Source organism: Debaryomyces hansenii (genome assembly GCF_000006445.2).
Source record: "Debaryomyces hansenii CBS767 chromosome F complete sequence".
NCBI classification, from domain to species: Eukaryota; Fungi; Ascomycota; class Pichiomycetes; order Serinales; family Debaryomycetaceae; genus Debaryomyces; species Debaryomyces hansenii.
Genome location: NC_006048.2, coordinates 1150260 through 1164986, shown reverse-complemented (window position 1 = coordinate 1164986; position 14727 = coordinate 1150260). Strand labels below are relative to the sequence as shown.

Here is a 14727-nt window from a genome sequence, read left to right as displayed (position 1 = left end):
GAGCTGTGTTTAGCGCTTATTGTACATTAGTAGTTTAATATATCTTGCTATGATTTATTTTGTTTAGAGTTACGTAACGTATTTAACGAAGAGCTGAGTCGGAGCACTATGTATCATATGCTGGGACAAGGGTCTCATTCGTCAAGTAAACCCCGAGATTTCAAATTCTTGTTAACAGCGTTTCTTAAAAGCTGGATCATTTCTTTTGGATCTTGGGCTTTGAAAACCGCAGTACCGGCAACAATCACGTTTGCACCAGCTTCAGCAGCTGCTGGAATAGTCTCGTGTCCTAAACCACCATCGACTTGAATGTTCAATTCTGGGAATTTTTGTCTCAAAGATTCCACTTTAGGCATCATTTCGGGCATGAACTTCTGACCACCAAACCCTGGCTCCACGGTCATGACTAATGCCATATCCAAGTCTTCAGCCAATGGATACAAGACATCAACAGGTGTACCTGGCTTAACAGCGCATGCAGCCTTCATACCATGCGATTTGATCAATTTGACCAATGCAACCGGATCCTTGGTGGATTCGTAGTGGAAGGTGTATTGATCACCACCAGCCTTTGCTATTTCCGGGACCCATTTTTCCGGTTCAGAAACCATCATATGGCAATCAAAAAAGCTGGCCTTGGTTTCTGATCTTGGAATTTCCTTTCTTAAACTATCAATGATTGGTGGTCCCATCGAAATGTTTGGAACAAAATGTCCATCCATAACGTCAATGTGTAACCAATCTGCTCCAGAATCATACATACGATGACAATTGCATCCTAAATTAGCGAAATCAGATGCCAAAATCGATGGGGCTATAATAGACTTGACCATTGTTATAAATTATGTTAGAATACGCTTTATCTAGATTTTACGTTCCGTATAGATAAAATCAAATTGTTGATAAAGAGAATGAGATTAGCAAATGAAAAAAATCATTCATAGTGCACCTCACATGTTTTTTTGTTGCAGCTTATTCGAACAACTCTATTATTAATACTACAATATTGGACATTCTCGAGTACATAGTCCAATAGTAAAGCCAATTGATATTACATATCCAAATTATGGGCTTTCATAAATTGTATCTGATTTCTTAGACCATGCGTAATTAGGGACTTAATACCCTTTAATTATTCACCTTTTTGACGGGCCGATTTATGGAATAGTAGTATATGTTGCTGTTAGTGTTCGTGTAGGTATATAGGAGGGTGTAATGAGGTGTATTCTAGCAATTACAAGCTAAATATCATTCAATTAGGCCACATTGTAGATAGTAGATAGTGTCGTGCCTCGATCATCGTGATCTCGGATCCTGGAGAGAGAAGCGATTGAAACCTCGTTATGGATCAATAAGATCAGAAAAGGGTGTATCAGGAATAATATGACGGACGAAACGACTATTGAAGGGGCATCATATTCGGAACAGCTTTTAGAGTGTGCAAGACGAAACAACACGGAATTGTTATTAACTATTAAAGTTGAATTGAATAATGACCAAGAGAAATTATCAAATTTGATTAATTCGACTCGTGAATTAATCACTAATAACACGTCGTTGCATTTAGCGTGCCAGTTTGGTAATTGGGAATTCATAGACATAGTTTTAGATATAGAGGGAGTTGAAATAGACCCAAAGAATAGAGAAGGTGACACCCCGTTACATTTGGCAGTTAAGTACACGATTAATGAACCAGAACACGGTTATTTCATTATCGATAATCTCTTGGATGCCGGGTCTGATCCAAGAATTAGCGATAAACACAACTTGAAACCTATTGATTACGTTAACAAAGATAATGAAAAACTCAGAGAATTGTTGGAAAGTGCTGAATATGCACTTTCAATGGAATTTACCGAAGAAGAACAGCTAGAAGCATACGAAGCGGATCAAAATGGCGGCGAAGAGGACGAAGGGTCAGCTTCTGATTCAGACTAAAAAAATTGTCATTCATGCTTGCATTCTTCTATATATATCTATAATATAAAGTATAAGTTATTCTGTCATCACTGTAAGTCAAAATCATCCGTATCAGTCGAAACCCAATCGATGAGGGTCTCCCTCCCCCGTTTCTTTAACGCCTGTCTCCTAGTATTTGTCTTCTTTAAGCCAACATATGTGGCGGCGTCCTGATTAAGTAGAATATGAGCTTTCTTATATAGTTGCTTGTTACAGATTATACTCTCTCCGTTTGCCTTCGGACGCTTATTTTTGATGAAACTGCCATTCTTAACCCCATTATTTAGAACTTGTGTAAATTTCGACGGTATAACGTGTAATAAGGATAGTTGTGACGGGACATCTGGTGAATGTTTCTTCGGCTTATGGAATTGATAATCATCTTTATTATATCCTATTACTTTGAGAGGATGGATATTATTTTCTCCTTCAAGCTTTTTAATAAACCTGTGGTCGAAACATCTATTTATGTCGTCTTCCTTAAGCTTGTCCTTTGGCAAAACCAAATAGTCAAGATTTATTCCCTCTGGAAACAAAAGACTTGTGATAGCGTTTGTTATCCCTATGAGTTGTTTCATGCAAAGTTTATCGGAGCATGATTTGCTTAATGTTATTACACTGTCAGATCTACCTGGTTTAGTTCTTACGATCCCTTTTTTATCGAAATTCGTTCGTCCTCGTATCACTTCCATATCTGAATCGAGCTTCTGTCTTTTACGAGGATTCGTTATATCTTCTTTCCAAGGCACTTTATTGTCTAGGTTATCTGCCAAATAACTGATGGACGCATCTCCACAGGGTGGTTCTGTCACAAGTAATGCTAGCTTAATACCGTCTTTAAGTTTGAATTGAGAGTACTTGTTTCTTTCAATTATTTTGCTGACATTTTCAACATCTTTGTCTACCAATTTAGAGCATTCATCTAATAAAAACCAATTAAAGAGCCTTATGGCTAAAATTTCAGCATGTAGATCATGGACCATGGCACCTTCAGAAAATTCCCTAAATCTGTTAGGTAATGCCTTCACACCCGTAGCTATAGTTATTGGGTATATTTCAGGCTCTTCTGTATCATTTGTGTCATATATTAACGCAACTAAACCTGCTAAGACTGTCCATTCTTGTACACCGTTCGACCTAACTGTAGGCTTCCCCGACTTTATATTTAAGCCATTGAAGTTATTAACAATTACCTCCGATATTCTATCAGCAAGGGACGAATGATTCATCTTAGAATTGTCCTCATTTTGCATCTTAAGTCCATATGGTGATTCGATGTGAAGAAGGTTCGTTTTTGACCTATAGAGCAGTCGCACAATCGATAAGTTCCTCATAGAACTACACCTAAACGATTTCTACAATAATATGAATTGCCACTCATATATAAATCCTAAATATGCTATTTACTACCCTGTGTGTCAGAAATCTAAATAATAAAGACATAAGTACTAACGTTTCTTCCTCAATAATGCACCGAGAATACCGACTCCTACAGCAAGGGCACCTCCGGCAATACCTATACCTATCAAACCTTCCTGCGTCACCTTTTCATGTATAGATTTCTTCAAGTCCTGTGCTTGCTTGTTCTCTGGTTCATTCTTCAAGAGTGTGTCTGCGTATCTCGTAGCATTGCTGTAATCTCCAATTTTGTAAGAGCCTAAGGCTAGATAATATAAACATTCTCGTCTCATTGATGGAACATCACGGTATAGTTCGGATAATATGCTTATTCCCTGTTGTTGCATTTTATAGTTTGACGATTTAATCAAACCCCATGCATAATTGAATTGTGACTGTGGAGCTGGATCCTGCCCTTCTGATTCCACCTGGTCTTTTAAAATCCGTAATTGCTCAGATGAAAGCAGTTCTTGAAGTTCTTCTAACGCTGGGTATGTTGACTTACCAAACATGATATAACTAAATATGTATCTATTTCTAGGAAAGAAATTTGTGAATATTTATGTCCGCCACTAACTTGTCATTTGAATGAGAATCATTCAACGCGTACACACTAAAGGTTAATCTAGCTCTTCTTCTGAATAATTCTAACATATATTAGTACATAATAACTGTCTTGGTTTGTTTGACAATGGAACACACCCAGATTGTTTTAAATGTGGTGGTTAACCAAAATAACCCAGACAACAACATTCGAAAGAATGCTGAAATAGAATTCAATCATATGTGTGGCCAGGATCCATCTTCAGTGATTTATGTCTTGAATCAACTGTCGTTAAATGAAGAATTGCCGATAGATCTTAGACAATCATGTCTATTACATTTACGGAGAATGGTTCCTAAGTATTGGTCGTTGGCATTCCAATCATTTGTTGGACCACCAATCAATCAAGAATTGAAGCAGATGGTCAGGCAAAGTTCTATTCAATTGGCAACTTCAAGTAATAATTCCAAACTCAGATCGGGAAGTTCATATGTTATTGTTCAAATTGCAGCCTCTGATTATCCTGATGAATGGCCGGATTTGTTGAATCAATTATTTATGCTGACAACTAACTATGGCAATAGAAACGCAATGATCGGTGGGTTGACTGTTTTGAATGACTTGTTTGATGACTTGATTTCTGAAGACCAGTTCTGGGACGGTGGTGTAGGTGGTGAATTGACCAATCATATTATCAAGTTGTTAAATAACGAGACGATTGAATTTGATATCAAGACCACTTGTATCAAGTTGTACCAGAGCATCTTAAATGTGTTACAAAGTCCTGAATCATTCACAAGTGAACAGAGAAAAACTTCAGTTTACCAGCATGTAACATCATCAGTAGATTTATTTGTGTCCCTCTTGGATAAATCTATTACATCTTCGATTTCTACAGCTGGTAGCCCGGTAATGTTAAGTCCTATTTATTTCAGAACGTATATTTACAAAACTTTGAATAGCTTCTTGGGTAGTTTCAACAGGAGAATTGTTTTAAATGTTAAACAATCTATAATGGGACTCATATTAAAGGATTTTAAGCATGTATCGAAGTATTATAAAAGTGTTGTGGTATCGGAGGATAACGATACAGCGATTGCAACCACTCCTGATTTATCGCTGCCTATCGAAGTTCTTTCAAACTTAATCATCGAGCTTATGCTGACGGTATCTGTATTACAAAATGATATTCATATTTCAGACGACATGAATGCTTTACATGAATTTATTCAAGACTTAATTGAATGTTCAGTGTTGCCACGAGAAGCTATTCAACAGTATGAATCTGACTTCAATGTATATGTAACTGATATAACTGGCTTATCTTCAACCACGTCAGTGCGTGATTCGATCAATGAATTATTTTCTGAATTGAATGATCAGGATGCAAGCCTAGTGTTCAATTTAATTATCCAGTATATGACTTCTGCAGATAATTCTAAGTGGGAGTTAAAGGAATGCTATTTGTATTTATTTGAAAGTTTATTGATGAATGAAGATTCCACTCATATTGGAAAAGATGCACCTTTAACAGATTTATTAAATATTGCAACAAAAGTCATATCGTATGAGAATTCTATTGAAAATCATCCGTTAGTTACTTCTAGGTGCTTTTTACTCTTACCAAAATTTTTTTCAAAATTTGAAGATGAATTATCACTTGACAGTTTCGGTATTAAAGCTTTTGTGGATATGATCAAATTTACTTCTAACTATAATGGTGATGATGATTTATTTTCTTTGGTTAAGGTTAGTGTATTAGTCAGTTGTACATTCTATAAACAATTGTTGAATTTTGAAAAGTCACTCGATTCTTCTACCAGACAAGAAGTTCAATTAGCTATTTTCCAGATGACTTTGTCATTAGTTGAAGAAAGTGAAGAAGATAGTTTGCCAGCATTATTGGAAGCAATCACTGTTGGAATAGACCTAGATAATGAATATGCATCAAAAGCCGTTGTTTCGGATGGAACGAGTGTTATAGGATTAATTTTTAAAATCTCTTTCCAAGACTCTGCCAATCTCCAATTAACGGTCGATTCTTCAGAATGTTTAAGAGCTTTATTAGGTGATATATCAATTACTGATTACATGATAAGCTGCGAAAAGTCATTGCCATTTATCTTATCTATAATTCAGAATTCTCTCGCCGCTGGAAACGCTGAATATTCACCTGATTTAGACTTGGCATTGGAATTGCTCAGCGTTATCATTGATTCCTCGCCTGACAACTCTGAATTTCCTAATGAAGTTTTCAATTACACATTTCCAGTTTTGAACAAGTTGATTCTTCTCTCAACTGATGACCAAATATTACAGAGTGCTGGCCAGGTGTTTAACAACATATTACAAAAAGCATCAAAATCATTTATAGACTACACTGATGCCGAGGCTAAGAAATCCGGAATGGATCTATTATTAACAATTGTCTCCAAATTCCTCTCGCCTGATTTATCAGATAGTGCTGCAATGGACTGTGGCTCTATTGTATTATCATTGATTAACAAATTCCAATCATATTTAAGCAATGATTTCTTGATGCAAATTCTCGAAGCAACCGTTCGAAGAGTTGTATCTGCAAAAGAAGTCATTACTATTGAAAACTTAATCATGGTATTTTGTAACTTAGTTCTAACTTCATCAGCGGATATGATTAATTTTTTGAGCAATGATATTAAGCTTCAAGATCCTAAAACGGGAGAAAACAAATCAGGACTTGCGCTTGTTTTACCTATATGGTTCCTGTCCTTCGAAATAACAAGAGGATATGAAAAAATTAAACAAAATACTTTAGCGTTAGGCAAAATTTTTACATTAAATTCGGAAAGTGTTCAATCGTTGATTGTCGATGGTGACATTATTCCATATCAGGGAGAGTTAATTCGTACGAGGTCCATGACAAAGGCGATGCCAGATCAGTATACTCAGATTACAGCGCCACAAAAGATTTTGAAACTTTTAATCAGCGAATTGAACTTCCAGTGTCAACAACCAAATGCTAATGATTATTTGCCTGAAGTAGGCGATGATGGAGAAGATGATGATGGAGGCGATGATGGATGGGAAGATATGGACGATATTGGGGTACCAAATTATGAGAAATTGAAATCTTATGTTGACTCAGATCATGACGAAGAGTATGATGACCAGAAAGGTAATGATGATTTGAAAATTATTTTGGTCCAATTTTTCAAAGAATGCACTGCAAAAAATTTAGGTAACTTCCAGAAATACTACGAACTATTGGATGATGATGAGAAGAAAATTTTAACTGAGAATATTGCTTTTTAGCTATACTAGATTAATTATATCTATTTCTATATTTCTTAGTTACTAATGAGCATAATAATCATAAATTGGATAACATTAAAGATAATTGCAGAGCATTTGTAGAGAACTTGGAAAAGAACTTTATTGGATCCTCTTTCTCTTTGCACTTCCTATGTTTCTCTTTAAAATGTCTAAGGTAATTATTTAATGGCTTTTGAGTTGCAGTCGTCTTAGAACATTCTGTTTCTATAATATCGTGACAAACTGGACAAATTACTCCATTTTTTTCAGATATATGTGCCCTCGTCTTTCTATTTGTATTATTCTTCTTCAAATTGTAACTTCCGTATAATAATGGGTTTGGTGCTATGTAATTATCTGTTTGAATTCCGTGAGTTAAAGAAAGATGTTGAGCATATGTCGAAGTTTTCAAATTTTTAAATACTAGTCTCGGACAATAAGGACATAATCCACACCTTGTTTCGTTAAATGGTGCATTAGTAACCGGGTTCATTTGAACCCTTATGTATTCAGGTTCGTAAGGTTTAGCTATACTGAATTGTGCATTACGTTGGTATTGCACATTAGGGTGCAAAATGCTAAGTGACTCAATATCAGCTCGAGTATAACGAGTCCTATTCACCGAGAAGATACGTTCCTCTTCCGATGACTTCCTTTTGTTTAGTCTACTCAAGATCAGAATCAAGGTTGATTCAGAAATTGGGTTTGCAGCGAGATTAACAAGTTTACAAGCCACAACTTTCTGATTGATTTTGATATCATCATAATCAAATTGCAATATTTGTGGACATTTTTTATCACAATCCCCATCAACTTTGAAGTCATTGGAGTGAATTTTCATGTCAGAAACAAGATCAAATGTTCTATTGCATGCATCTTGCTCAATTTGATAATCCATACCCATTAAGTCATTGAATTGTCCAGTATTGAATCTTTCCAATGTATCTAAATTATCAGGATGATTAGTTTCTTTTCTACAATCAGGTGAATTGTAGCCACATAATTCTCCGATAGTACCAATATCACATTTTTCATAAAGGGAATTTTGTCTATCGCCGTATACATAGTTGAGGAACTCAATATTATTATTATTGTGAACTTCAAAGCAACTCTGTTTATTTAAGCCTTCGTCAAGCTCCATAGTTTCGAATTTCTGAAAGTCATCATCTAGTAAGCCATCATCGAAATTAATTTGTTGGTGGAATTGATCCCAGCCAACATCACTCATCCCATAGATCTCATCAAGGTTAATTAAAGGCGCATATGACATTTTTTGTTTATAATCCTCCCAAAAACATCCAACTTCAAATTGAATGCAAAACAATCTCCTTTAAGTATACAGATTATAGTTATGCCAATCTTGACCTATATTTGGATGTATTCCATAATCAAGATTTTGATATGGTGGTTCATTTTTAGTATGCGAAACATTATTTGCACCCAAAATATTGCAAAATATTTTTCTTGCATAATTTTGACAATAAATAGCCGTTAAAACCACTACTAGTACATATACATATTGCGGCCTGAAATTAATTTTCGGCTTGCATTTATCTTCAAATAAATAATTGGTTGTTTAATTTTTTATTTGCTGTCAGATCATACGGAAAATACAAAGGTCACACGTTGAGCTTGCAAACCATCACTAATTTCTAATCATACAACTATAGTTGCTGAATTCAGTCTATTTTCGATTTTCTACTGACTTTATCTAACTCGTTGCATTTTCTTCTTACCATTGAAGATCAATTGCACAATATTGATATTTTTGACATGATTTTGCAAAATGCCAAAATAAATTCTCTTTCTTACTTCTTTTTGTCCAGAAATTTATATTATTTGACTCTAATAGACTCAACAGAAAATATACTTTGATTGTGCTTAGTTATACAATCCAAAACAAAGTTGAATATACATCAACGAAGCATTGGTTGTCTTTTAGTCTACGTATCACGTGAATATCAAAAAAGTTGCAGACCGAGATGAGAATCAGATGAGATACGGAAGTCTTGAAGTTGATAGGGACCTAGTAAACATAGTTTATGTTATCTAAATCACATTGTTGGTTGATTAATAAAACTATAATTAGAAGAAAAGTTTGTTGTATTAATTCGAAAATGGCGTTCACCACCAAGATCTTGCGAGCTAATAAAGATAGCATCATCTTCAACAAGAATGATATATTGCCGAAAATCACTGACCCAGAGACGGAAAAGAGTCTTCGCATAGCAGCCAACGAGCTTGCAACTAGTACTAATGTTGTTGGGTTTCCAACGGAAACTGTTTATGGATTAGGAGGATCTGCACTCAATGACGAATCCGTCAAATCAATCTATAAAGCAAAGAATAGACCAGCAGATAACCCATTGATCGTACACGTATCATCCATCGATCAATTAAAACGAAAAATCTTACCTAAAGACTACAAAATTCCAGAAATTTACGACAATTTGATAGAAAAGTTTTGGCCGGGACCATTAACAATTTTGTTACCAATACATGAAGGGTCTCCAATATCGAAGATAGTCACAGCTAACCAGAGCACCTTTGCTGTGAGAATCCCACAGCATCCAATTGCAAGAGCATTAATAGCGTTGAGCGATCTTCCTCTTGCGGCACCGTCTGCGAATGCATCCACAAGACCAAGTCCAACCCTCGCTAGCCATGTATACCACGACCTTCAGGGAAAAATACCATACATTATAGATGGAGGCGCATGCGATGTCGGGGTGGAATCAACTGTTGTTGACGGCTTGGTAGATCCTCCGATGCTATTAAGACCAGGAGGAGTTTCTGTGGAAGACGTCAGAAAAACTGGAGGTGGTCTGTGGGAGAATGTTGTTCTCGCAAAGAAGACAGCAGGCAAGTCGGAAGCCGTCAAAACCCCTGGCATGAAGTATAAACACTATTCGCCAACTGCGAAGGTAGTATTATTCATCAATTGCGGCGATGGTATTGCTGCGATCAGCAAATACATATCTGAGAACAACATCCCCGAATCCAAAACAATCGCTTTGCTTAAGTCTAGATATTTTACAGATGCCAGGGCCATAAGTCGTCAAATAAACATAGAAGAAGATTTGGGTGCAACTGGCCCAGAAATATCTCGTAACTTATTCAAGCTATTGAGACAAGTAGACGAACAAGGAGTAGACATAATATTTATAGAAGGGATAGATGAGACCGATGAAGGCTTAGCCGTAATGAATAGACTATCCAAGGCTGCGTTCGAGACGATAAATGGGAAATAATTGTATATAGGGTGTAGTATTAATAATAAATGTAAATTTCGAATCTAACCTGTAAAGACACGTACGAAGAACAAAAAATTGTTTTTAAAAATTTCAATAGGATCATTAAAGAGACACCTACAAGGATTCGTGAAATATTATAGAGACCTTATAGTCTATATAAAGAGATAAAAGCTTGATATTTAGTGAAGTCTATTACGATTTTTGATCGGTATTATTGAAACTTCATAGATTTGTTATAAAATCAAATCATCGCATTTATCAAAACACTTAATATATATTTCTTGTTAGGTTTTAAAAGGGTTTAAATAGATAGATTGTTGGGTTTCATTTATTTTTGTTCCATTGTTTTTGTTTGTATAAATATTGTTTCATCATCCTTGCATTATCAGATTGGATTAAATAATTTAGAATGAGTGATAATCCTTATGAAATCAATCTTGGGTCGCTTCCACCCACACGGGCCAGTTCGCCATCGATCAAGTACTGCCAGTTATCAATTAAGGAGACTGAATCCGAGCTACAAACAGATATATCGTACGGGTTAAATAACAATCAAGATATATTGAATAGAAGATCGCTTCACGGATCTAATGAACTAAATGGTGAGGAAGAAGAAAGTCTTTTCAAGAAGTTTTTATCGAGTTTCTATGGCGATCCATTAATCTTGTTATTAATAGGTTCGGCTGCTATCAGTTTCTGGATGGGAAACGTCGATGATGCTATTTCTATCACGTTGGCCATCACTATTGTTGTCACTGTTGGATTTGTACAAGAGTACAGGTCTGAGAAATCATTGGAGGCTTTGAATAAATTAGTTCCAGCGGAAGCAAAGTTAACGAGAAATGGTAGTACATCCACTGTTTTAGCATCAACGTTGGTTCCGGGAGATTTGGTTCATTTTAGTCAAGGGGACAGAATTCCAGCTGATATCAGATTGACCGAATGCACCTACTTGTCTATTGACGAAAGTAATTTAACCGGTGAAAATAGCCCAGTTAGAAAGAACTCAAAAACCTTACAAAATAACAAAAATGAATTAATTCCTGTCACAGAGAGAACCTCGATTGCGTATATGGGTACATTGGTGAGAGATGGACATGGTTCAGGTATTGTTGTAGCCACAGGACCAAAGACTGAATTTGGTGCCGTATTTGAGATGATGTCTGAAATTGAAAAACCTAAGACTCCTTTACAACAAGCCATGGATAAATTAGGTAAAGATTTATCTCTTTTCAGTTTTATAGTAATTGGTGTGATTTGTTTGATTGGAATTTTTCAAGGTCGTTCTTGGTTGGATATGTTTCAAATTTCTGTATCATTGGCTGTAGCAGCTATTCCTGAAGGCTTACCTATCATTGTCACTGTTACATTAGCTTTAGGTGTTTTAAGAATGGCTCGTCATAAGGCTATTGTCAAGAGATTACCAAGTGTCGAAACATTAGGAAGTGTAAATGTTATTTGCTCTGATAAGACTGGAACATTAACCCAAAATCATATGACCGTTACTAAAATATGGGCGCTTGATTTTAAGGGCAGCTTCAATAGTCCATTCTTGGTCGTTGAAAAACTAGACGATAACAGTTTACATCACCAATTAACTGATAATATGCATAAAATTTTAGAAACTGGTAATATTTGTAATAATGCTAAATACTCGAGTGAAAATGAAAAATATGTTGGTAATCCAAGTGATATTGCTCTCGTTGAATGCTTGCCTCATTTTGGTTTAGAAGATTTGAGAGCTACCAAAGAGAAGGTTTATGAATTACCATTTTCCTCTACTAGGAAGTACATGGCAGTATGCGTTCACACTGGTGATATGGACAAGTCTGAGACATTCGCCAAAGGTGCTTCTGAAAGAATTGTTTCACTTTGCTCAAAGTATTATGATGAAAATGGTGATGCTAAGCCTTTGACAAATGAAATTAAGAAATTAATTTCGGACAAGTCAGATGCTTTGGCATCAGACGGTTTAAGAGTTTTGGGATTAGCAAGAAACAATTTAAAGTTTTCTAATAGTGGTGAAGAAACTAGTGAACCAAAAAATTTAATATTCTGTGGATTAGTCGGTATGAAGGATCCACCAAGACCAAATGTCGGAAAATCTATTTCTTTATTAATGAAAGGTAGAGTACATGTTGTTATGATCACAGGGGACTCTGCAACCACAGCAATCAATATTGCCAAACAAATTGGAATTCCAGTTTTGAACGAAAGTTCTGTTATGACTGGTGATCAATTGGATAATTTGAATGAAGAAAAATTGGCTGAAGCAATTCATAATATTTCGGTCTTTGCAAGAACCACACCAGAACATAAGGTTTTAATCGTCAAGGCCCTTCAAAAGAGGGGTGACATTGTTGCAATGACAGGCGATGGTGTTAATGATGCACCAGCCTTGAAGTTGGCAGATATTGGTATTGCAATGGGTAAAAACGGGACAGATGTTGCTAAAGAAGCTGCTGACATGGTGTTGACGGATGATGATTTTTCCACAATTTTGTCTGCAATTGAAGAAGGCAAAGGTATTTTTTATAACATTCAAAACTTTATCACTTTCCAGTTATCTACATCTATTGCGGCCTTGACATTAATTGCATTAGCCACGTTCTTTGGATTACCAAACCCTCTTAACGCCATGCAAATCTTGTGGATTAACATCTTGATGGACGGTCCACCAGCCCAATCCTTGGGTGTTGAGCCGGTGGATCATGAAGTCATGAGTAAACCACCAAGAAAACGTAACGACAGAATTTTGACCGATAACGTCCTCAAGAGGGTTTTACAATCAGCTGCTATGATTATCGCTGGTACATTGTACATATTCATTAAGGAAATGACCGACAATGAAATCACGGCCAGAGATACCACTATGACCTTCACGTGTTTTGTCTTATTTGACATGTTCAATGCATTAGCCTGCCGTCACTACTCCAAATCTATTTTCGAACTTGGTATGAAGAATCAGATGTTCAATTTCGCTGTTCTTGGTTCGTTGATTGGGCAATTCTGTGCAATCTATGTTCCATTCTTCCAGACAATCTTTCAAACTGAGGCTTTGTATTTTATTGACTTGGTCCATCTTGTTTGTTTGACAAGTTCTGTTTTCTTCGCCGATGAGGCTAGAAAGTACTTCCTCAAGCGGAGGAATGCCTACGATAATGGCTTTCACTGCGGTGTTTAGCCCATAGAGTTCTGTTGAGAGTGCCTACATCATTCTGTTTATATAGCATATTTATACAATGTGAATTACGTAAAATTCGACAGTATCCGAGATAATAAAAATCTGTAAAAAATCTCGCATTTTGACGGCTTTTAGAGTCATTTTTATTTTTTACAGAGTCATATAAAAACAATAATATTCGTAGGAAATTTAGACCTGTAATGGTTGGTATAATATAGTTCGTGAGGATAATGGTATTCAAATTTACTATAGATAATTTGTTGGAAGGGCTCATTCCCAATAGTCAGACGTTTAGGTTCCCCCGATATATTAGAAGATTTCTTGGAAATCATAACCCAAGTCCAGTGGCAGATTATTGGATATGGCTAGAAATACTTATAGCATCGTTTTGTGGTATAGCATTATTGGAAGGAATTTTCAAGAGTCATACAGTATTTAGCGATCATAATGCACCCATGATTATAGCCAGTTATGGAGCGGCAGCTATATTATGTTTCAATGCTAGTTCAGCACCACTTGCGCAACCTCGAAATGTTTTTTTTGGACAAATAATATCGTCAGTTGTAGGTATGGGAGTAGCCAAACTATTTGGATTGTCCAGTAATGGACGAGAGCATTATTGGGCTAGTGGGGCATTAAGTGTGGCCATCTCATCGGTATTGATGTCGATTTGTAATTGTGTTCATCCCCCGGCAGGATCATCTGCCCTATTACCTTCTATCGATGCCCAAATACGGAAAATGAGCTGGTGGTACATACCGGTACAAATCATTTCATCTTTGTTGATGATGGTGGTGGCTTTGATTACGGGTAATTTAATTAGGAAGTATCCTATGTACTGGTGGCATGCAGGTATACCACATCACAATACAGAACCAAATGTAGATATGGATTTGGAACCAATAAAGACTACACATGATGGATTAAGCTTTACGCCTCATTCGCATGCAATTGGTATTAATTGTCATGAGATAAATATCCCTACTGAGTTGCAATTATCAAGATTAGAAATAGAATGGCTTGAAGTGATTCAAGAAAAATTAATTCAAATGCCCACTAAAAATAATAATAAATACATGTAATTGCGACGGCTAATG

The 14727-nt window shown here is 36.0% G+C and overlaps 9 protein-coding genes across 9 annotated transcripts; 5 read left to right on the top strand and 4 right to left on the bottom strand. All coding sequences in view use genetic code 12, as the record gives it.

Moving 5' to 3' along the window:
• Positions 1-134: 134 nt before the first annotated feature.
• DEHA2F13618g (DEHA2F13618p) lies at positions 135-833 on the bottom strand (the record flags this gene model as incomplete). The annotated part of the gene is made up of 1 exon (XM_460956.1): positions 135-833. One exon carries the CDS (start codon positions 831-833, stop codon positions 135-137), a length of 699 nt encoding a protein of 232 aa, XP_460956.1.
• Positions 834-1383: 550 nt separating this feature from the next.
• Positions 1384-1938, top strand: DEHA2F13596g (DEHA2F13596p; the record flags this gene model as incomplete). Its single annotated transcript, XM_460955.1, has 1 exon — positions 1384-1938. One exon carries the CDS (start codon positions 1384-1386, stop codon positions 1936-1938), a length of 555 nt encoding a protein of 184 aa, XP_460955.1.
• A 68-nt stretch (positions 1939-2006) lies between these two features.
• On the bottom strand, positions 2007-3188 carry DEHA2F13574g (DEHA2F13574p; the record flags this gene model as incomplete). Its single annotated transcript, XM_460954.1, has 1 exon — positions 2007-3188. The coding sequence occupies one exon, from the start codon at positions 3186-3188 to the stop codon at positions 2007-2009; it is 1182 nt and encodes a 393-aa protein (XP_460954.1).
• A 219-nt stretch (positions 3189-3407) lies between these two features.
• On the bottom strand, positions 3408-3869 carry DEHA2F13552g (DEHA2F13552p; the record flags this gene model as incomplete). Its single annotated transcript, XM_460953.1, has 1 exon — positions 3408-3869. The coding sequence occupies one exon, from the start codon at positions 3867-3869 to the stop codon at positions 3408-3410; it is 462 nt and encodes a 153-aa protein (XP_460953.2).
• A 179-nt stretch (positions 3870-4048) lies between these two features.
• On the top strand, positions 4049-7192 carry DEHA2F13530g (DEHA2F13530p; the record flags this gene model as incomplete). Its single annotated transcript, XM_460952.1, has 1 exon — positions 4049-7192. The coding sequence occupies one exon, from the start codon at positions 4049-4051 to the stop codon at positions 7190-7192; it is 3144 nt and encodes a 1047-aa protein (XP_460952.2).
• A 58-nt stretch (positions 7193-7250) lies between these two features.
• DEHA2F13508g (DEHA2F13508p) lies at positions 7251-8462 on the bottom strand (the record flags this gene model as incomplete). Its single annotated transcript, XM_002770771.1, has 1 exon — positions 7251-8462. The coding sequence occupies one exon, from the start codon at positions 8460-8462 to the stop codon at positions 7251-7253; it is 1212 nt and encodes a 403-aa protein (XP_002770817.1).
• Positions 8463-9234: 772 nt separating this feature from the next.
• DEHA2F13486g (DEHA2F13486p) lies at positions 9235-10443 on the top strand (the record flags this gene model as incomplete). Its single annotated transcript, XM_002770770.1, has 1 exon — positions 9235-10443. The coding sequence occupies one exon, from the start codon at positions 9235-9237 to the stop codon at positions 10441-10443; it is 1209 nt and encodes a 402-aa protein (XP_002770816.1).
• Positions 10444-10855: 412 nt separating this feature from the next.
• Positions 10856-13630, top strand: DEHA2F13464g (DEHA2F13464p; the record flags this gene model as incomplete). Its single annotated transcript, XM_460949.1, has 1 exon — positions 10856-13630. One exon carries the CDS (start codon positions 10856-10858, stop codon positions 13628-13630), a length of 2775 nt encoding a protein of 924 aa, XP_460949.1.
• A 230-nt stretch (positions 13631-13860) lies between these two features.
• DEHA2F13442g (DEHA2F13442p) lies at positions 13861-14712 on the top strand (the record flags this gene model as incomplete). The annotated part of the gene is made up of 1 exon (XM_460948.1): positions 13861-14712. The coding sequence occupies one exon, from the start codon at positions 13861-13863 to the stop codon at positions 14710-14712; it is 852 nt and encodes a 283-aa protein (XP_460948.1).
• Positions 14713-14727: the final 15 nt, after the last annotated feature.